Source organism: Cannabis sativa, chromosome 9 (assembly GCF_029168945.1).
Source record: "Cannabis sativa cultivar Pink pepper isolate KNU-18-1 chromosome 9, ASM2916894v1, whole genome shotgun sequence".
Lineage (NCBI taxonomy): Eukaryota > Viridiplantae > Streptophyta > Magnoliopsida > Rosales > Cannabaceae > Cannabis > Cannabis sativa.
The window spans coordinates 26,663,111-26,685,515 of record NC_083609.1 but is presented as its reverse complement, the minus strand read 5'-3'; the positions used below and the strand labels follow the sequence as shown (position 1 = coordinate 26,685,515).

Sequence of the window (22,405 nt, the reverse complement as noted above, 5' to 3'; positions counted from 1 at the left end):
TTTAGTGAGTAATCCTCCCTAATGGAGGAACGTTCATTAGCAATTTCGCACTGTTTAATCTCGAAAGATAAGTAGTTTGTAAGTGTTTTATATGGTATGGATCACCCTAATGGGGGCGACCATATTTGACTTGCAAATTATGAAACAATGGTGGAAGCTCATAAGATAGAATTGCCTTGACTCTCGCCTAAACGGGACAACGCTGAATTCCAATCTTGATCGAATAAAAGGTTGCTAGAATGTTTAACATTTTAGATGAGCTAACAACTCTATTCAATGGATGGTAGCTTTGACTCTCGCCTAAACAGGACACTGATATCAGTTTGTTGAAAACCTTGAAAATTATTTAGGATTGTATGTTTTAGTATTTTCACTTGTCATTCCTACTTGCTATATGTTTAATAATTTTTGAATTGTGTATGAATTTATATTGAACCATGTTATTTCTGTTATTAAGTTGTAGTTTAATTTCGAATCTTCATTGTTGGTCTAACTTAGTTTGTTTATCTAATGAGATAAATCCCTAATGGATTTTCACCATTAGACATACATAATAGTGTTAGATCTCGAAAGATAAATATTGTATATGCAATATCTAGCTGTTCATCAATTGATGACACCTTAGACTAGTATTTTTACGATATGAAACAAGAAGATTATATATATAAATAAGATTACTTTGACTCTCGCTAATCGAAGCATCATTGGATTCTTATTTATAAACGAAATTATCCTAATTCCTCTTAGCTTATTTATTTCGAATTAGCTCAATAACATATCATTGGATGAATGGTCTATATATCATATCATGTCATTCTATATTTTCTCTTAAGAAATTAAATGACGCATATGATTATAATCCTGAAATTCTATTCCCAATTGATATAAATCCTCAATCTTAGAAATCTCCTACTTGTATGGGCAAATCAGACTTAGAGTTAAATTAGTAGTGGTGGTCCAAGAAAGAATTACTCATTATATTTGGTATAAATTTAAGTCTTTGACTTTAATTTTAGAATCCAAACAGAAATTTTCTTATATTTCTAATTCCAGGATGCAATACAGTTACACCTTCACAAGGGTTTAATATCCATCTTCTATTAATGGTTTCAAACTGTATGGAATATGAGTTTAGTATTCTCTGACCAGGATCCACTTGCACTATTCTAATAACTCTTTGATGTAACTAAACCTAAGTCATCAAAAAGACACAACCACATTTTTTTTAATCTATGGCATTTGTATCTTGTTCATAGTGGTTTCGACAAGATCAATCTCTGCAAAGAGTTAATATGCCTATATCCACTGAAAGTAGTTCATCTCATTCGCAGATGGATGTACATTCAGGGGTGGATATGAGTTTTTCGTTGTATTCTTAAAACGATAACTCTAGATTATACCTTATGCAAAGAATTTGAAATGTTTGAAAAATTTCATAAATTTCTAGCAATGGTTAAAACCATTAAGGTAAGTGGTTAAAGATCTTGCGAACTGAAAGGGGTGGAGAAATAGTTAGTAGATATGCAGTTCAAAGATCATTAAATTGATTTTTGAATTATATCCAAACTTACCTCCCCAGAAATTCGAGTTGCATATTGATGATTAGTTACTAGTCGTTGCCTAAATCCTTCTATGGTAATACAATTTCAGAATGATGTAATGGTTGTATACTTAATGTAAATCATTACTAGATTCATGGATAACCTAATCAAAATCTTAAGAAAAGCTAGAAGTGTTAACCATGGTTTGTTAGCTATTCTAAGTGATTAGGGGTGGACCATCCCATAGTTAATAGATAAGAAAGTGTTTATTTAAATAAATACTACTTTTCTAAGAAAATGACTAAGTCTGAAAATAAAGTAGCAAATAAAGGAGATATTTATTTCTTGATTCCAAAAGTGTTCTATCATCTTATTTGACATATGATGATCCCACTACCTCTGTTGTCTTGTCACAACCGAAGAGATCAATACCATTTAGTTTTCTTAGACATAATTCACGGTACCTTGTCGTAGTGGGAGAGTTTCTAGGAATTCACCTTCTTATGACTTGGAAGACACTAGTGATTAAAATCCATTGTGAGTTTAAACAAGTAATGGATTGTCAAGATAAGAAAATAAGAAGAAAAGCCAATAGAACTATGGTTTAATCCATTCACATGGAGTAACCTAAACTTTCTATTACAAGGACATAAAAGGAAATTTCGTGTATAAGTCTATTCAATGGACTTAACAAGACTTCCTGTTCCTAGTATTATAGGTTTGAGTTTATCTAAACCTATGGCTTATGGTATACCTGGTAATTACTTACTCTAATGCAAGTAACTTACTTTAGTAAGATGCTGGAGCATTTTTTTTCTAATGGCAATCTATAGAAGCTTCTCGACTTCTAGGCATAGATTTTATTTATCTAAGGAAAAGTCTCAACTATTCCAGAAAAGATAAAGTCGTGAAAGAATTTCTTAAATCAACAGTGAGAGGTCTCAGATATGCTTTAGTATGCCTTAGACCAGACACCTGCTGTTGAGTGGGAGTAATGAGTAGGTATCAGATTAATCCAGGAGAAGAACATTGGAAGACAATCAAGTAAATCTTAAGATTAAGAAGAGGAACTATATGTTAGTCAATAAGGGTGTGTTTAAAACTCTTAGACTACACCACATCAGATTTCAAAATTTGCCTTTGTGCTAGAAAATATTTCTGATAAGATGGTGATTACTCTGGGGGTGGAAAAGTGATTTTGGAGAAGTGTAAAAACCTATCTGAAGTCTCTAGGTCTACCAGAAAGGGACTGAATGTCAAAGTTGCAGGAAAGGTACTTATTCAGTCTAAGGAAAGTTCTATACATCTTTGGCACCATTCCAAATTTCCTTAACTACAAGTGTTACTTCTTGAATAACCAAGAAGTAGTTGCCAAAGGTATAGAATCCAGTATCCCAAGAGAGTAGACATGTAGAGAGGAATTTCACATTATCAATGATTTTGTGATTAAGGAAGAGTAATGGTGGAGAAAAGGTTGTGTTTAATTCAACATTTCAGATCCTATTACAAGGAGTTTACTACTACTACACTTGATTTGTATATCAAGGTGTTGAGATTATTTGAAATGCACTTTTTGTTTTATATTAGTGCAAGGGGGAGTTTTTTGGGTTTTATGCCCTAAATAAAACTCATTTCAATATAATCAGATTTACTTATTAATATAGATCAGAAATAACATTTAATGTTGCATGGTTCACATGATTTATTTCATGATTATATGTACATAATGTATGAATTCATCTGAAACCCTTTTCACATACTTGATCCTGTTTATTGTGTCGTCAACACATTGGAAAGTAAACATGACTATGTGAATAAAGTTTCCTAGATTTATCAGACATAGGGATTTACTGATATGATAATCTACAACAGAGTTTACTTGTATTTGGAGAAACGCTATGTTCTTTCCAGAGCATTGGTTAAAGTAAAGTTCAGGTTGGATGCATGGAGTATGCATCGGAAGGGACCGATATTGAACTTTGACTTAGATTTATTAAACTTACCGTAATATCTATTCAAGTCAATATCGCCTAGTTGATCCTAGATCAAATGAACTTAATCCTGTTATGATTAGGCTCAATCTCAAGAGGTTATTCGTGTTCTTTGATTTGTTAGTTAAGCCTACTTTTAAGTCAGGGTGATACGTACATTTTGGGAACACGGTAGTGAAATTGAGTGGGAGCGCTAACATAAACATGGAATCTATAGCTTCTATCATGCGAATAGTAAGTAAAGGATGATCTCCTTCGAGCTTGACCAAACGAAAATAAATGGTGGAGATCTCATTTCACATAAGCTGAAATATCATTTATACGGGGTTAAGTGTTTTAAGGATTAACTTCATTGTAGGGTGTAACGGTAATCTAATCCCTTTACAGTGTAGATCATTCATATAGAGGATAATTGATCAAATTAGGATTATAACAATGGATAACTAATGATGTGTCTATATGGTGGAACATATAGAGTATTCTATATACTGAGAGTGCAATTCTAAATTCTATGCGTGGATTCAACGAAGAATTAATAAGTCAGTGAATTTGGGTTATAAATTCTTGATCTGCTTATTGGAAGCTCGGTTATATAGACCCATGGTCCCCCCACTAGTTGAGATAATATTGATTGTAAGACTCATATAATTGGTTTTGATTAATCCATTATAATTCTCAAATTAGACTATGTCTATTTGTGAATTTTTCACTAAGTAAGGGCGAAATTGTAAAGAAAGAGTTTTAGGGGGCATATTTGTTAATTATGATACTTTGTATGGTTCAATTAATAAATATCATAAATGACAATATTATTTATAGTTATTAAATAGTTAGAATTGGCATTTAAATGGTTGAATTAGAAAATTGGCATTTTTGAGAAAATTAGATGCAAAAGTGATAAAACTTCAAAATTGCAAAAAGTCAGGCCCATATCCACATTGTATAGGGCCGACCACTTTTGTAGGGTTTTACCTCTGATATTTTCATTATTTTAATGCCAAATAATTCAAACCTAACCCTAGTGGAATGCTATAAATAGATAGTGAAGGCTTCAGCAAAATTTACACTTAAAATTTTCTACTTTTTCCTTCAGAGAAAAACCTGAGCCTTCTCTCTCTATACCTAGCCGCCACCTTCTTCTCTTTCTTACCTCTTCAATTTCGAAATTCTTAGTGTTAGAGTAGTGCCCACACACAACAAGTGATACCTCAATCATAGTGAGGAAGATCGTGAATAAAGGCATTCAACAAGAAGGAGTTTCAGCACTAAAGAAGGAGAGAAAGAGATCCAGGTTCAGATATTGATAATGCTCTGCTACAGAAAGGAATCAAGGGCTAGATATCTGAACGGAAGGAGTCATTATATTCCGCTGCACCCAATGTACGGTTTCCTAAACTTTATATGTGTTTATTTCATCGTTTTAGAAAGTTCATATTTAGGGTGTTAATCAACATACTTGTGAGTAGATCTAAGATCCTGGTAAAATAATTTCCAACAATAGCAAGTCAAGTACTCAATCATAGTGAGTAAGACAGTGGTAACCAAACTCGAAGGAGAGAAAGAGATCCAGGTTCAGATCTTGATAATGCTTTGCGACAGAAAGGAATCAAGGGCTAGAGATCTTGAACCGAAGGAGTCATTATATTCTGCTACAATCAATGTAAGGTTTTCTTAACCCTTATGTGTTTATTTCATTGTTTTAGAGAATTCATACTTAGGATGTAAATTCAGCATTCTTGTTAGTAAATTTAGATCCTGGTAAAATATTCTCAACACTTAATAAACTATAAAGAATTCAGTATCCCCAAATGAGTAATACATACAGAAAAGTGATGTTGCATAACATTTTATGAACACGAAGGAAGTAATGGTGGAGAAAGTTGTTGCTTACCACAGCCTTACAGTTCCCGTTACTTGGGTATAGTCAAACACACTATACTTGATATGGATATCGAGAGAATGGATTGATTGAAAATGCACTTCTAATTTTATGTTAGTGCAAGTGGGAGTTTGTTGGGATTTTATGCCCTAAATAAAACTCATTTCAATATAATCTTATTTGCTATCAATAGAAGATTAGAAGTCATTTAAGTTAACATGTTATTTTCATGTTTATGGTTTAATATACAATTTCTGATAAATCTAGATCATATTGTTATTCACAATTACAGTGATGTCATCACAATGGAAGATAATTGTGATTATATATTTCAAAGCTTAAGTCCCATGATTCATCAGTGCAGTGGATTTACACTGACGTAATAATCAGCGATAAAGTTTACTCACACCTTGGATAAGTGTTATGTCCTTTCTAAGGCATTAGTAAAATATGCTAGTATCAGATGTGTAGAGAATACATCGGACTGGACCGATATTGAACTTAGATAAGATATCATAAACTTACTGTTATATCATTTTAAGTCAATATCACTTAGTTGATCTTAGATTAATAGATTTTAATCCTGAGATGGTTAGGTTTGATCTCAACTTTCCTACTTGTGTTCTTAGAGTTGTTCGTTAAAGCTGACCAATTAGATTGACCCAATACTTATATCTTGAGAATATGGTAGTACAATTGAGTGGGAGCGCTAATCATAGTTACAAAATCTATAGCTTCTATCTTGACATAGAAGTGAAATGATAATTTCATTCGAGCTTGACTTAATAGAGATTAATGGAAGAGCTCTTGGTTCAGTCTTTATATTAGTTTACTGAAATATCATTTATAGGAATCTAAGTATTTTAAGGATAAAATATATTGAAGGGTAGAACGGTAAATTTATCCCTACTCAATGTAAATCATCTATGGAGAATCTTTGATTATTTGGATTATAACAATGGATAATTAATAACGTATTTATATCTTGGAACATATAGAGTGCTCTATATAATTAAGAGTACAATTCTGAATCTATAGTGGAGTCAGGAAGAATTAAGAAGTTAGGAAATTTACTCGGTAAATTCTAGATCTACTTATTGGAAGTTTGATTATATAGGCCCATGGTCCCCACACTAGTTGAGATAATATTGGCTTGTAGACTCAGTTAATTAGTTTTAATTAACCAATTAGAATTTTAAAATAGACAATGTCTTATTTATGAATTTTCACTAAGGAATGACTTAATTCAGAAGGAAAGAGGTTTTATAGTTTATTTGTCAATTAAGAGACTTTGTAAGGTCTAATTAATAAATAAGTTAAATGGCAATTTTATTTGATAATTAGTTATAATTATTAAATAAATAGATTTGACATTTAAAGGTTTAAAATTAAAATATGTCATTTGTGAAAGAAAAAGATAAATTATTAAATAAATAGCAAAATTAAAATTTAGTGGGGTCTACTATAGTGGTCGGCCACTTAAGTGATATTAAGCCATTTTTTTATCTTTTTTTTTAATTCCATATAATTTAAATCTAACCCTAGAAGAAATCCTATAAATAGATAGTGATAGGCTCTTAACATGACAAAATAACATAAGCTCCTCAATCTAATTTGTAAGATAAAGAAAAGAGCCTTCTCTATCTATTTTGAAATACATCTTTCTCTCTTTCTTCATTAATTTCAAACCCCTATAGTGATAAGAGTACCTTGCCCACTTATATCAAGCTAGTACCCAATCATAGTGTGGAAGATTGTGAAGAATTCCAACACCTGAAGGAGATTCAGGCTCAGTTCTTGTTATTACTTTGCGACTGAAAGGAACAAGAGTTGAAGATTTGAGCGGAAGGAGACATATTATTCTGCTTCCACCAATGTAAGATTTTCTATAACTTTATAAGTGTTTAATTCGTTGTTTTAGAAAGTTTATGTTTAGGGTGTTAGATTATAGAATATAATTAACATAGTTGTTAGTAAATCTAGATCCTGGTAAAATAATTTTCAACAAATAATTACCCCTAACAATTCTTATCATCAAACCCCAAAAACGAAACTAACAATTCAATCAAAAGGCTATTAGGCTCTTGAGGTTTTAGATCCCTCAAAATGTCATGAGATATTTCGTATGAGAAATTTCATTATATATACTTAAAAATATATTTATCATGAGTTTTTAAATTTTTAACTAATTTATACCTAATAATGCTTATTTTAACTTTCTTTTCCCTTTATACCCCGTCATATTAGTAATTGCATCTTAGAAAAATAACTCTCTCTCTTACTCACTCATCTCTATGCTCTCTCTTTTTATAATTAAAAAAAACCCATTAAAGACCATACGGATGGCGTTGACGGCAGAGATTTCGCTAAAATCATGAATCACACACAATGATTGTACGAAACCTGCTGCACTTGCAATAATGGTTAAGTGTTTTACACAATAATTTTTTAATCATTTTGAAGAACATGTTGCTGGTTTTTTTTTTTTTTTTTTTTTGCGAAACGGGATCTAGTTTTTCCAATGAGATCTAGAAATTTTACGTTATATCAATGGTTTATTGATAATATGTCAATGTTTTATCAATAGTAAGCGTACTAAGGTTAAGAAAGACTCTTATCGATAATTTTTTGATGGTTTCTCGATCATTTCTATGATTATGTGAATTTTTTTGTGTTTTTTTTTTATTTTTTTGCATTTTTCAGTTTCTTATCGATAATATATCAATAGTTTCTCAATAATTTTCATAACTGTATTTTTGATGCCATAAAACTTATCGAGAAACCATTGATATACCATCAATAAGAAACTAAAAAAAATACAAAAAATAAAATAAAAAATCACACAACCATGGAAATCATCGAGAAACCATAAGAAACTGAAAATGAAAAAAGGCAAAAAAAAAAAAAAAAAATCACATAGCCATGGAATCAAGAAACCATTGATATACAATCGAGATACCATCGATATACCATTGAAAAATTATCAATAAGAGTCTTCCCCAACCTTGGTATGCTTTATCATCGATAAAATATCGATAAACCATCGATATAACATAAAAAATCCAGATCTCACTGAAATAACTAGATCCTGCCACTTCAAAAAGAAAAAAAATAGCAACATGTTCTTCAAAATATTTAAAAAATTATTGTGTAAAATACTTAACTTTTATTGTGAGTGTAGCGAGTTTTGTAAGGTCATTGTGCGTGATTTGTGGCTTTAATGGAATTTCTACCATTGCGGCTCGTGGTTGTTACTCGTTAATGTGGCTTTTTTTTTAATAAAAAGCGAGCAATGAGTGAATTAGAAAGAGTTATGAGTTATGTTTTTAACATGCAATTATTAATATAAGGAGATAAAAAGGAAAAACAAGTTAAACTAAGTATTATTTAATATAAATTTGTTAAATGTCTAAAATTAATAACGAATATATTTTTAAGTATATATAATGAATTTCCCTTATATTATGCCATATATAATTACTTATATATTTTATATTGTTGCTGGGATGTCTATAAACTCACCAACTGCTGGTAATTAGTTTGAACATAGTTGAAAGACGAATGGAAATATGGTGAGATAGCCATAATAATTAAGCAATATTCATTCGTGTTTGCATACATGTATAGATTTCCTTTTTTTATTTCTTGTTTTTTTGAGAAAATATGTTTAGATTTCCTTTTTTTTTTAAAGGTATGTAGGGATTTTTTTTTTTTTATTATTTCTTGTTTTTTTGGAAAAATATGTTTAGATATTTTTTTTTTCTTGAAAGATATGTATGGATCCTTTACTTGGTCATTTGATGAATTCTTTTCTTCCCTAATATGAACTATTTAATTATATGTGACTGTTTATATTATCTATTCTGTGGCTATATAATAGAATGATATGAGAAATTATTGGATGATTTTTTTTAGTGTATTAGATGATTTTTTAAAAATAAAAAAAAATAACAAATTATTAGATGTTGGTGTAGTTAGTTAAAGCTAAATATAATTAATAATAAATTTGTTTATTTTTTTATCAAAAATTATTTTCAAATTTTGATATTTAGAATTAGTTAAATTTTAAATTAAATTTGAATATTTTGATACTAACATTTTCATTCCTTTCGAAAATAATTTTTTTTAATTACTATTACAAAGTATAATAGTAATTTTTATTTTTATTTAAATAACTATTATGCTTTCAAATTTCAATGGTTATAAATCCATTGACACCTAAAATTTATCTACTTAAAAGTAAATAGATGATAATATCTAATAAAATATATATTTTTTATTTTAAATAAATTGGTTACCCTAAATAAAATATATTTATTATTTGGTAACTATTATTCGTTATTCTAAATCGAACTCGAAAGTTTGGCACGTAAGAATTCGAATACAAGCTAAAGCAAAGGATAACCTTTTATCATTATTAAAAATACTATTTTAAAAATTAGAAACATAACAATAAAAAATATCTAATTTGAAAATTCCATAATGACCAGAAACTTTTTCTTTTAAAAAAATGTTAATTTTTCGAATTTAAATTTCCAATTTTACTGAAATATTAAAGCGTTTACAGTTGCGATTTTATTTCTTTTTCTTCTGTTTTGTTTTTCAATCTTATCCAATAAAAAATAAAAATCTAATTTAATGTTAATGAGATTCGAGACTGTGGGTCCACAACCTAACTAAAAAATAAATCATAAAAAAAAATATATGATAATTTCCCTAATAATCTCCACCAGATCGTATTAGCCTCCCTATAAATACCACCCATAACCGGTCTCCTTCCATCGTCTCATATATCATTCTTCTTCTCTCACTCACTGTTCTCTCTCTCTAAAACAATTTCATTTCTAATGGCTTCCTCTAACAATGGCGTTTCAGAAAATGGCAAGGGTCTGATCGTCAGTTTCGGTGAGATGCTGATCGACTTTGTTCCCACCGTCTCCGGCGTCTCTCTAGCCGAAGCTCCTGGATTTCTCAAAGCCCCAGGAGGCGCTCCGGCCAACGTCGCCATCGCCGTCACCAGGCTAGGTGGTAAAGCTGCCTTCGTTGGAAAGCTCGGAGACGATGAGTTCGGACACATGCTCGCCGGGATCTTGAGAGATAACGGTGTCTCCACCCGAGGAATCAACTTCGATCAAGGCGCACGTACCGCCTTGGCCTTCGTCACTCTCAAAGCCGATGGCGAACGCGAGTTTATGTTCTACAGAAACCCTAGCGCCGACATGCTTCTTAGGCCAGATGAGCTTAATTTGGAGTTGATTAAATCGGTAAGCTCTCTCTGTTTTTATTTTCTCGCAGTCTTGAATTTTCCCGGAAACTTGCTCATCTAACTGCGGTTGACGATTAGTGCTGTTGGGTCCCATCACATGTTGTCATTTATAGATCTACGATAGTTAATCGAAAATATCATCATATAATCTTTCTTTCTCATTAATTCTATTTATTTTCTTACTATTTTTACTTTTCTTCATTTACTTATAATTCTCGTGATACGGCGATCCCCTCCCTTCAAAAAGCGATCGTTTTGAAACCTGGGTATGTCGTTTTCTGTTCTGACTGACTGAGTCCGCTATTTATTAAAGTCCCAAAACTTTTGTTTCCACTTTCGAGTTTCGACTGTTAAACCTCACGCGTTTCCCATTTACACTCGCGCGAGTAGTCAATGTCTCTCTAGATGACGTGTTTTGTGAATTTAATACAGTAGGCTTAAGGCTACTCGTGCAGTGTGATTCACGCCTTATCTAATATTTGTTTGTTCCATTATTAATGTAATATAATAACATATTTTTTCAAAGAACACACCGCTAATTTCTTTCTATATGTCAATGAGTAAATTTTTTCTCAGAATTAATGTTTATATTAAATTATTAATAATATTAATGGGAGGATATGACGTCGATATGTACAAGTTGACATTTTTTTATGCCATTAATTATTGTAAGTTATTAGGTAGCCTCTACGCGCGTTGTATTGTAACCCATCACGTGCGCCTTATTCTTAACTATTTAAATCTATAATCTATGTGCGCAAATAGTTTTGTTGACTTATCTTTTCCTCACTTTACCGGATGAAACGGTCACTGAGTGAGATGATGTTTGTTTTGGGTTTGTGTTGTTCAGGCTAAAGTGTTTCACTATGGGTCCATAAGCTTGATCGTAGAGCCATGCCGATCGGCACACATGAAAGCGATGGAGGCGGCTAAGGACGCCGGGGCCCTACTCTCATACGACCCAAATCTCAGGTTGCCACTGTGGCCCTCAGAGGATGAGGCACGTGAGCAAATTCTCAGCATATGGGACAAGGCTGACGTCATCAAGGTCAGCGATGTGGAGCTTGTGTTCCTAACTAAAAATGACAAAATCGACGATGCCTCCGCCATGTCTTTGTGGCACCCCAACCTCAAGCTTCTCCTTGTCACTCTTGGCGAGAATGGCTGCAGATACTACACTAAGGTAATTAACTAAGAATTATAATCATCTATGAACAATCTCTTTTTATTTCTTTATTGTTATTATTCTTTTTTATTTAGGAATATAAGTTTATTTATGCATGTGTTTTTGACGTTTAGCTGCTGTATTGAAATTGGGTTGGTGGGGGGTTTTTTTAAGAATGAGTGAATAATGCTGACAATTCTGCGCTGTCCAGTAGCACTTGCCGACAAATGAAGTTGGGCTGGTGAGGAAGTAGTAGGGCCCGTTTTCTATTTTTTATTTTTACTTTTTTTTGGTGGGATTAAATTGCATGGTTTTAGGCTAGCTGAAATTACAAGTGCAAACGTTTATTTAATTAATATGAAATAGCTGTCAAGGGTTGATTATGTTTTCGCAACTTGAGGGGTTTAGTTGAACTATTTACATTCGAGTGTTACTTAAGAAATGGTCTTTTTGGTACTACCAAATTAGTCGCCAATGGTTTACCTAAAAGATGTAACAACAGAAATTAATCATAGAAGTAAGGCTTTGGTTTTATCTTTACAACATGGTAGATGTATCTATGATTAATTAATGCTTTTCTTTTTTTGGTATGAGATCTGATTATGATTAATGCTAATTTTTTAGGGGGTGTAGTTATTTGGTTTGTGGAATATTTACTTAATGAACAAGTCACATGATTAATCAAGCACTCACTTGAATATTATTACCCAAAAAAAAAAATGTTTTTAACTTTTCTTGTTACAGAATTTCCATGGATCTGTGGATGCTTTCCATGTTAAAGCAGTGGACACAACTGGTGCTGGTGATTCATTTGTTGGTGCTTTACTCACCAAGATTGTTGATGACCAATCCATCATTGAGGTATATACTTGTTCATACTATCTATTTCTCATTTTAATTGAGCATATACACATATATATACTTATTATTATTGCTGAATTAATTACAGGATGAGGCAAGGTTGAAGGAGGTTCTTACATTTGCTAATGCATGTGGAGCCATTACCACCACCAAGAAGGGAGCAATCCCAGCTCTTCCCACTGAGACTGAGGTCCTCAGCCTGGTCAGAGGTGCATAAGAGAAGGGGGGAAATTTTCTTTAATTTCTGCCTGTTTTAGTTTTGATTTCCCTTAACGTTTTCTTGTTTGTTTTGTTTTGGGGACCTTTTTCTTTTGTTTTTTTAGGATCTGCTTGCAATTTGAGTAAAGGGAATTTTCCGACCTCAGTAATGCTATTTCTCTTTTTCATGTTTTCTCTTTTATTTACCTTCCTTTTCACTTATTTTATGCTGTAATGGTAAAAGACGATGCGCTCTCATGCATATTGCTGTGAATAACTTCTTTTAATGACCAAAGAAAAATGTGATACATAAATGCAAAGCTCAAAACACCCACTTCTAGGACGGCTTTGCACATGCCTACAAATACATTAATCATTATTGTTTATTCCTTTTGAAGATAAAAATAGAATCCATTCTTTTCTTTTTATCTTTTTCGATTGCGAACCTAATTTATAAAAGAGAACAATATTGTCACTTCGTTTATAGAAAGTGAGACCTAACCCAACCACCTGTCTCACTTCCTTTTCGTAAACAAGGTTGCGTACATCTGACTATAGATAAGACGTCGCAGATCTCTACCTCTTCATTCTCAAAAGAATCTAAGTGATAAATCATAATGTGATCGATCACCTCATCTCTCAAAAAGTATATAATACTGAAAGAATTGGCAAGTTCATTCCAAACTAATTTCGGAGAACATTTAACTTTCTGTTCTAGCTGTACCACGTATTCCATAATTTATCAGCAAATAAAAATCAATCCCCAAGTTTAAGAATATTAAGATAAAATTCTCAATTAATCAAGTGGTAAAAGGAGAGCTTCTACAACTTTTGTATTTTGTTTTATTTTTTTGTTTCTTTATATTTTCTATTGCTATCCCTTGAAAAGATGATAAGGAATGCAATTACAACACAATGGCTTGTGGGTTGCATTCACTCACATCCATCCGCAGAGACCTCCAAGCTTGCTTGCACCTTTCCCACTTCATCTGCATATGACCCAAATACGCTTTTGCCCATAGTTCATTGCTCCCACCCGTGCTTAGACCATACGGCACTGAGAAACTGTTTGCATTTTCACAAAACATAGTAAAAACAATAACGTATCAAACACGAAGGTGTCATCATCATTATCAACAATAAGTACAATTAATATAAAATATGAAGCCTCAAAACTAAAACAATAAGTTACCATAATAGCATGGTCCACAAACTAGAATATTAACACAATGTCCAAAATGAGTGTTACCTCAACAATTCCTCCATCTCAGATCCCTTGGTGGATGAACCATTCCTGCAAAAAATAAAAAATAGTACAAGTTTAACCAATACCTTCCATTGGTAAATTATTGTTCCTGAACATGCAATTGTTTAAATAATAATAAGACCCCCTCTAATCACAGGTCTTTCCTAAATGGCTACACTAGAAGTAACGATACATGTGATGGCATACTCATTATAGGCTCATATTTCGTTTTCTCTGAGAAAATTTCCTAAACTTTTATGTTGATTACGTACAAGGTATTGAAGTCCTAATTCATAAGTAAAAAGGTCAAACCCATTCACATATATTTAGCAAATATACAAATAAAAAACTATAAAGTACAAACCTACAAACAGATATTTTGAAAAGATGAAGAGACTTGGTGGAGAGATTACGAATAGCCTCCGAAATATGCTCCTTGCCAAATGCATATACTACTGGATACCCAAGAAGCCATCTGAAGCATATACAATAACATCATGATGTGAGTGTGATATCTGGTTCTAATTTTGAAACTGAAGCTACACAGAAGAAGGATTGTCTATCTTCTAAATTAATCAAAGGTCGATCTTTGTATGCAATTACTTATGGATACCACAAAACGAATACGTAAAATACTATAACATTATTAATGCAGATGTATCTTCATATAGAAAATTACCCATTTAAAGTTGGTACTGTGACCTGGGTGTCTTGCAGACAACTAGTAAGATCAATAAAATATGAAGATTGCAAAGTCATAATGTCATTGACAGGATAATGAACATTCAGCATTTCACCTGTCCTGGGACATGACAAGCAATTACTCTTCATTCCGTCAATAAGAAATATCTCAGCGAACAGCTTCTGAACTGATAGAAACTGCATCACTAAAGGGTTGTTTTCAGGCTGAGATATCATCTGGAACAAAATGAAGAAAGCATCTTCACTAAAGACGAAATATAAACATGTCTATAATTTCCATTAGATAAAGAAAAAGTCCACAGCAAGACCTTTAGAGGATCTTGTTCAAGGTCCACAAAGAGCAGCTGTATTTCTGAGTTCAAACTTGACTGAACATGCTCAGCAAGTCCTCTTATGTGTACCAAATATATCATATCTTCTATGATCATTACTCTCAAATGTTGGAAAATGCTAGACTCCTGCATTTTTTTTTTCAGAATCTAGATGTAAGAAAGTAGTACAACCAAAAAAGTTTTCAGAATAAAAAGAAATCCAGACAAGAGAGAAAATTACATGATAAGGATGATGAGATTAATTTTCAAACGATACCAACAATACCCTAAGTAATTCATGTAAATAGCAGAGCTGAAACTGCAAATGTAACCTATGGAATTAAACTAGTGAAGAAGATACAAATACAAATAATTTAATTTAATAGAATTGAACTATGACACAATGATTACAGATAGCTATATTGTTGTTGTTACAAAGAATTGTTTAGCCATACAGTAGCAATGCAGTACAGTAGTTCAGATCAGCATAGTCCACCAATACAACATTTACAAATAATTAAACGAAAAGAAAATACCTTTTGACAAAGTTTGAGAAGTGCACATAATCGTTCTTGCAGTTCAGGCATCTTTCCCCCATAGTCTACCATGATGACTGGTCTCATTCCAGTGCATAATGCAAGAACATCTGCCCAAAAATAATTTCACAGATCAACATAAATCATTAGAGCGAATCAGTCTTTTTATTCATACACACTTTCTTGAATTTGAATAAACTAAAGAGTCATTTAACGAAATTAACTTGACAGTTTTCTCATTTTTGTATTCCTTATCATAAAGTAACATCTCATTCTTTATCAATAACTAATTAATACCAACGAACTAAACATGAGTCTAACATTTGAACTTCTTACTCCACTTTCAGTACATTTTACTCTAGATCAACATTGTACACTATCAAATGATCAGAATAGATGGATATAAGATCCTACAATGTGCTCACTTATATATGACTTTCCTATTTCAATATTTTCAGTTGTTAATTTTCTCCATACACAAAAAAAAATCCCAAATACTAAAAAAGCTAAACTCAATTAAGCATAACAGAGATTCGTTATCTTGACAAAAAAAAAAAACATAGATTTGTTAGACACTTAGAGCATATTGTTGAACCCAAAAAGAAAGAATGACTAGATTATAGACACCCAGAATAGAAAAACTATGACACCCTGGAAGAAAATAAAAGCTGAAATTGGAAAAGAAGAAAAACCAAGAGGAGATATTGACTGAGAAAGTGAAAAGAGAAAGAGACCCATATGGAGTCGAGTTCTTGCTGAAGGTTTGAGGCGCCATTTGATAAGAGAAAGAGAAGAATCCAAGAGCTTGAGAGCCTCGTCCAACTGAGAAACTTCTGTTGAGAATGGGAATTCGCCTTTGTGTCGTTGTGCCTTCTCCATTTCAGGATTACAAGCAATGATTACTACCAAAGCTGGAAGTAGAAACATTAGAAGTGCGAAGTATCACACTGACAGGAAATGAGAATTGGCAAATATTAATGTATTTATGTTGTTGGATCCACCCCCATGGGCTGGGCTTGAACCGATTTGGGTACTAAGCCCAAAGTTAATTTCAAAAAGTATTTTTATGGGATTATTTCACAAATATACAAAAATAACAAAAAAATTACAAAAATACAGTTGTACGGAATTTTAACCATTTTTTACGATTTTTTTTATTTTATTTACAGAAAATACGGTCTTTTTATGCTCTACTTTTGTTAATTTTTTGTTATATGTATGTTTTTTTTTATTGTTGTTTGGATGTTATTTTTCTGTTACTTTTGTGTAGCTTTCTTGTTGTTTTCGTGTTATTTCTATAAAAAAGAAAACGTAAAAATATATTAAAAAAAAATCTTCAAACATAAAAATATGTATTTTATGTAATTATTCCTATTTTGGTATTTTGGGAAATTATAGTAAATAGTCCCAAATTATAGGACTATGTTAGTAAATGTCCTCATTTTAAAAGTGTCTATGTATGCCATGCAAACTACCAAACTCTGTACCCGACTAGTTAATAGAATTGATGGCGTAGTACGTGACTTCTGGTGGGGTTATGAGAAGGGGAATCGCGGGATCCACCTTAAGGCCTTGGATAAGCTCTGCCTCCCTAAATCCAGAGGGGGTCTTGGCTTTAGGCAGGGCCGACCCTAGGCATAGGCGAGCTAGGCTTGTGCCTAGGGCCCACTCTTTTCAGGGGCCCAAAATAAAAAAAAAATAAAAAAATTCATTAGGCTTTTATTAAAGTAAAATTAAGTGTATTGTAAACAATAAATAGTCATAGCTTAGTGGGTTGAGGTGTATGACATGTTATAAAATGTCATGGGTTCGAATCCCATAACACTCTTTTTTAAATTTTTTTATATATATTTCTGAGGGCCCCAAAATTTAATTCGCTTTAGGCTCATACATTCTCAGGGCCGACTTTGGCTTTAGGAAAACAAAAGAAATGAATCTAGCCTACCTGGCTAAGTGGGGTTGGGACCTGCTCATTGGTAGTCAGTCCCTTTGTTGTCGTATTCTGAAAGCCAAATATTTGAAGGGAAAGGAGTTGCTTCACTGCAAATATAAAAATTCTGACTCCTGATTCTAGAAGAATGTGGTGAAAGTGAATGACATTCTTTGGAAAGGCGCTTGTAAAGTGGTCTCTGATGGTAGGGACACAAGAATTTGGGATGATCCGTGGGTGACCCATGGAAGCTCTTTCTTCCCCAAACCTAAGGGGGTTTCTGCGAGTGGTCTCGATAAGGTGGCTGACCTGTTGACTGAAGATGGACATTAGGACCTTTAAAAGTTGACTAGATTTTTTGACAAAGAACAGTTACTGCTATTCTGAAAGGTGGAAATTCGTCAGCTATTGGATTTGACAAGTGGATCTGGGCCAAAGAACGTAATGGTAAGTTTTCGTGTAAATCGACCTACCTTATTCAAGCATTATAGAGAGATCCTCATTGTGAGGTGGCTCCTTTGCTTTGGAACAAGCTCTGGAATAGTAGAACTTTAGAGCGACATAAAGTCCTTTAGTGGAGCATTCTGTCTGAGGCACTTCCCCTTAGGGACATTAATAAGAAGAGATTTCATATTGACGATGCGTTTTGCGTTGGAAGTTATTTTACTAGGATCTCAGATCTACTCACAAGTATGTTGATTTAACAACCTAAATATGAACTTCTAAAACGATAGAAAATTAAACACATAAAAGTATCAGAAATCTTACATTGGGTGCAGCGGAATATATGTCTCCTCCCACTCAGATCTCTAACCCTTGATTCCTTTCTGTCGTAGAGTATAATCAAGATCTGAGGCCGATAGTCCTTCTTTGTTGTTTCTGAATTCTACACAGCCTTCCTTACTATGATTGAGGTATTACTTGATGTGTGTGGGCACTACTCTATCACTCATAGATTTCGAAAGAGAGAAGGTAGAGAGAGAGAGGGTGGCGACTCAGAGAGTTTTGAGTGAGAAAATTCTGTCAGAATAATGTGTGTTCAAAACTGAAGTCTTTACCTTCTATTTATAGAAGACCACCTAGGGCTATGGTTGAATTAATTGACATTTAAAAATTGAAAAATCAATGTGAAAAAGGAAGCATAGTGGCCGGCCTAGGCATTGTGGAAACAAGGCTTGCCACTTTTCCAACTTTCTTTTTCCTACATTGATAGTTTCCTGTTTTGTCAAAAACTGCCAATTCCTTTTGTTCAACCACATAAATGTCAAATCTAATTATTTAATAATTAAAATTAATTATAAAATAATATATTGTCATTTATTTATTAATAATAAAACTAATTAAAGTTTCCTAATTAATAAATATGCCCTTCAAAATCTCTATTTACTGTTTTGCCCTTAATAAGTGATAAATTCTCAAATAGACACAGTCTAACTTGAGAATTATAATTGATTAATTAAAATCAATTAAATGAGTCTTACAAGTAATATTATCTCAACTAGTGGGGGGACCATGGGTCTATATATCCGAGCTTCCAATAAGCAGAATTTACTACTTAAATTCACTGACTTATTAATTCTTCGTTGAATCCACGCATAGAACTTAGAATTGCACTCTCAGTATATAGAATGCTCTATATGTTCCACCATATAGACACATCATTAGTTATCCATTGTTATAATCCTAATGTGATCAATGATCCTCTATATGAATGATTTACACTGTAAAGGGACTTAATTACCGTAACACCCTACAATGTATTTTATCCTTAAAACACTTAACCCTGTATAAATGATATTTCAACTAAGTGAAATGAGTACTCCACCATTTATCTCGTTTGGTTAAGCTCGAAGGAAATCACCCTTTGCTTACTATTCGCTAGATAGAAGCTATAGATTCCATATTTATGTTAGCGCTCCCACTCAATCGCACTACCGTGTTCCCAAAATGTACGTATCACCCTGACCCAAAAGTAGGCTTAACTAACAAATCAAAGAACACGAATAACACTCTTGAGATTGAACCTAACCATATCAGGATTTCGATCATGTGATCTAGGATCAACTTAGTGATATTGAATTGAATAGATATAATATCGGTCCATTCCAATGCATACTCCATGCATCCAACCTGAGCTTTACTTTAACCAATATTCTGGAAAGACCATAGCATTTCTCCAAATTCAAGTAAACTCTATTGTAGATTGTCATATCAATAAAACCCAGTGTTCTGATAAATCTAGGAATCCTTTATTCACATAGTTATGTTTACTTTCCACTGTGTTGACAATGATCAAGTATGTGAAAGGGGTTTGGATGAATTTATAAATCAAACAGACAAACAATTGATTAAGCGAACCAAAACATACACAAATGAATGAAAAATAGTTCTGTTACTTTATTGATATTGAATAATATGGATTACATTGAAATAGAGTTTTATTTAGGGCATAAAACCCAACAAACTCCCACTTGCACTAATATAAAACAAATCAGTACATTTCAATTAACCCTAAATTCTGACGGTGCTTTTCGAATGCGGTCACTGCCAAGACTTTGGTGAATGGATCAGCTAAGTTGTCCTGCGTGTCCACTTTCTCCACCAGTACATCCCCTCTTGCCACATATTCTCTGATAATATGATATTTTCTTTCGATATGCTTACTTCTCTTGTGGCTCTGAGGTTCCTTACTGTTGGCTATAGCTCCATTGTTATCACAAAGTAGGACTAGAGGCTTTTCCATTCCAGGAACTACACCAAGACTGGTGAAGAACTTTCTAAGCCAGACAACCTCTTTAGCTGCTTCAGCCGCAGCTATGTATTCTGCCTCCACGGTAGAATCCGAAATCACAGTTTGTTTCGCACTTCTCCAAACCACTGCTCCACCCCCAAGAGTAAACACCATCCCAGATGTAGATTTCCTGTCTTCAAGACATGCCTGGAAATCTGAGTCTGTATAGCCTATGGGATTCAGAGCACCACCCTTGTAGACTAATACATAATCTCTTGTACTCTTTAGGTATTTTAAAATATACTTAACAGCATTCCAATGTTCCTGTCCTGGATTTGACTGATACCTGCTCACAATTCCAACTGCATAGCAGATGTCAGGTCTAGTGCATAGCATAGCATACATTAGACTTCCAACTGCAGAAGCATAAGGAATTTTTGCCATGTCTTCTATCTCTTGAGGATCAGTAGGACATTGTTCCTTAGATAGACGGATACCATATCTATAAGGCATATTTGCCCCATTGGTATTAGTCATGGAGAATCTCTCTAGAACTTTGTCAATATAAGTTGTTTGAGAGAGAGAGCAAGGGATCTGTTCTTCCGGTTTCTGATAATCTGAATACCGAGAACATAGGCTGCCTCACCCAAGTCTTTCATGTCGAATTGAGTGTCAAGCCATTCCTTGATGTGAGTCATTTTCTTGACATTGTTGCCAATGATCAAAATGTCATCAACATAAAGGACCAGGAATACTACTACTTGGTCTTCCTTGAGTTGGTAAACACAAGGTTCATCTTCATTCTGATGAAAGCCGTAGGTTTTAATGATCTCATCAAACCTTTTATTCCATGAGCGAGAAGCTTGCTTAAGTCCATAAATGGACCTATTTAATTTGCAAACTTTATTCTCCTACCCAGGAAGAACATAACCTTCTGGTTACTCCATATAGATGGTTTCTTCAAGAAGCCCATTAAGAAAGGCTGTTTTGACATCCATTTGCCAAATTTCATAATCGAAAGCGGCAGCAATGGAGAGAAGAATTCAGATGGATTTGAGCATGGCAACTGGACTAAAAGTTTCCATATAGTCCACACCTTCTCTTTGGGTATAACCCTTAGCGACCAGTCTAGCTTTGAAAGTTTCGACTTCGCCTCCAGCGCCTCTTTTCTTCTTGTAGACCCATTTACATCCAATTGGACGATAATCATCAGGTGGGTCTACATATTCCCAGACTTTGTTCTTTTTCATGGAATCCATTTCTGAATCCATGCCGGCTGACCATCGCTTCCGTTGCGGACTTGCCATTGCCTGTTTATAGGTTAATGGGTCGTCATCAATACCGCCACCAACGACCATATTGATTTCACCATCCAAGCCATAACGAGATGGTTTTGTAGAAACCCTCCTACTACGACGAGGAGCGGTGACCTTCTGAACAGGAGCTTTGGTAGTAGTTTTCTCAGTTGTTATAACTGAGGGAGTGGGATGTTCCTCTTCTTGAGTAGAAGAGGATGGAACATTTGAAGGAACAGTATCTGTAAGCATTTCCTCTAATACAATTTCACTTTTCGGCTTTTGTTGTCTTTCATATAGTTATCTTCAAGGAAAGTAGCATTTGTAGAAACAAATACTTTGTTATCCTTGTGACTATAAAATAGTCCACCCCTAGTCTCTTTAGAATTTCCGACAAACATGCAAACTTCAGTTCGCGATTCCAGTTTGCCTTCTTTCTTTCTCAAGACGTGAGCAGGGAACCCCCAAATCCTATAATGGCGTAAACTAGGTGTACGACAATTCCATAGTTCGACGGGTGTCTTAGGGACTGCTTTAGATGGTACAACATTTAAAATGTTGTTTGCCATTTGAATAGCATATCCCCAGAAGGACGTAGACAGAGTTGAATAACTCAGCATAGACCTAACCGTTTCCAAGAGAGTGCGATTTCTTCTTTCTGCAACTCCATTTTGTTGTGGAGTGTTTGGGGCAGTATATTGGGATTCAATTCCAAGTTCAGTGTAATGATCTTTGAACTGCATATCCATATAT

At 33.4% G+C, this 22,405-nt stretch overlaps 2 protein-coding genes across 2 annotated transcripts; one reads left to right on the top strand and one right to left on the bottom strand.

Moving 5' to 3' along the window:
* The first annotated feature begins 10,074 nt into the window (after window positions 1-10,074).
* Window positions 10,075-13,089, top strand: LOC115723147 (probable fructokinase-4). The gene is made up of 4 exons (XM_030652582.2): window positions 10,075-10,675; window positions 11,528-11,860; window positions 12,587-12,703; window positions 12,792-13,089. Exons 1-4 carry the CDS (start codon window positions 10,259-10,261, stop codon window positions 12,918-12,920), a joined length of 996 nt encoding a protein of 331 aa, XP_030508442.2. The 5' UTR covers window positions 10,075-10,258; the 3' UTR covers window positions 12,921-13,089.
* LOC115723146 (uncharacterized) lies at window positions 13,007-16,682 on the bottom strand. The gene is made up of 7 exons (XM_030652581.2): window positions 16,431-16,682; window positions 15,697-15,806; window positions 15,158-15,307; window positions 14,827-15,065; window positions 14,512-14,622; window positions 14,151-14,195; window positions 13,007-13,966 (listed from the first exon to the last, which is right to left on the bottom strand). Exons 1-7 carry the CDS (start codon window positions 16,621-16,623, stop codon window positions 13,807-13,809), a joined length of 1,008 nt encoding a protein of 335 aa, XP_030508441.2. The 5' UTR covers window positions 16,624-16,682; the 3' UTR covers window positions 13,007-13,806.
* Window positions 16,683-22,405: the final 5,723 nt, after the last annotated feature.

What these genes read in the sequence shown, in the direction of transcription:
- LOC115723147 (XM_030652582.2), top strand. Translation starts at nt 10,259, where the DNA reads ATGGCTTCCTCTAACAATGGCGTTTCAGAAAATGGCAAGGGTCTGATC. An exon ending in GCTGCAGATACTACACTAAG is followed by an intron (nt 11,861 to 12,586) that starts GTAATTAACTAA and finishes TTCTTGTTACAG; the next exon opens with AATTTCCATGGATCTGTGGA. An exon ending in ATGACCAATCCATCATTGAG is followed by an intron (nt 12,704 to 12,791) that starts GTATATACTTGT and finishes AATTAATTACAG; the next exon opens with GATGAGGCAAGGTTGAAGGA.
- LOC115723146 (XM_030652581.2), bottom strand. Translation starts at nt 16,623, where the DNA reads ATGTTTCTACTTCCAGCTTTGGTAGTAATCATTGCTTGTAATCCTGAA. An exon ending in TTCTCAAACTTTGTCAAAAG is followed by an intron (nt 15,308 to 15,696) that starts GTATTTTCTTTT and finishes AAAAAAATGCAG; the next exon opens with GAGTCTAGCATTTTCCAACA. An exon ending in ACAGTACCAACTTTAAATGG is followed by an intron (nt 14,623 to 14,826) that starts GTAATTTTCTAT and finishes TATATGCTTCAG; the next exon opens with ATGGCTTCTTGGGTATCCAG.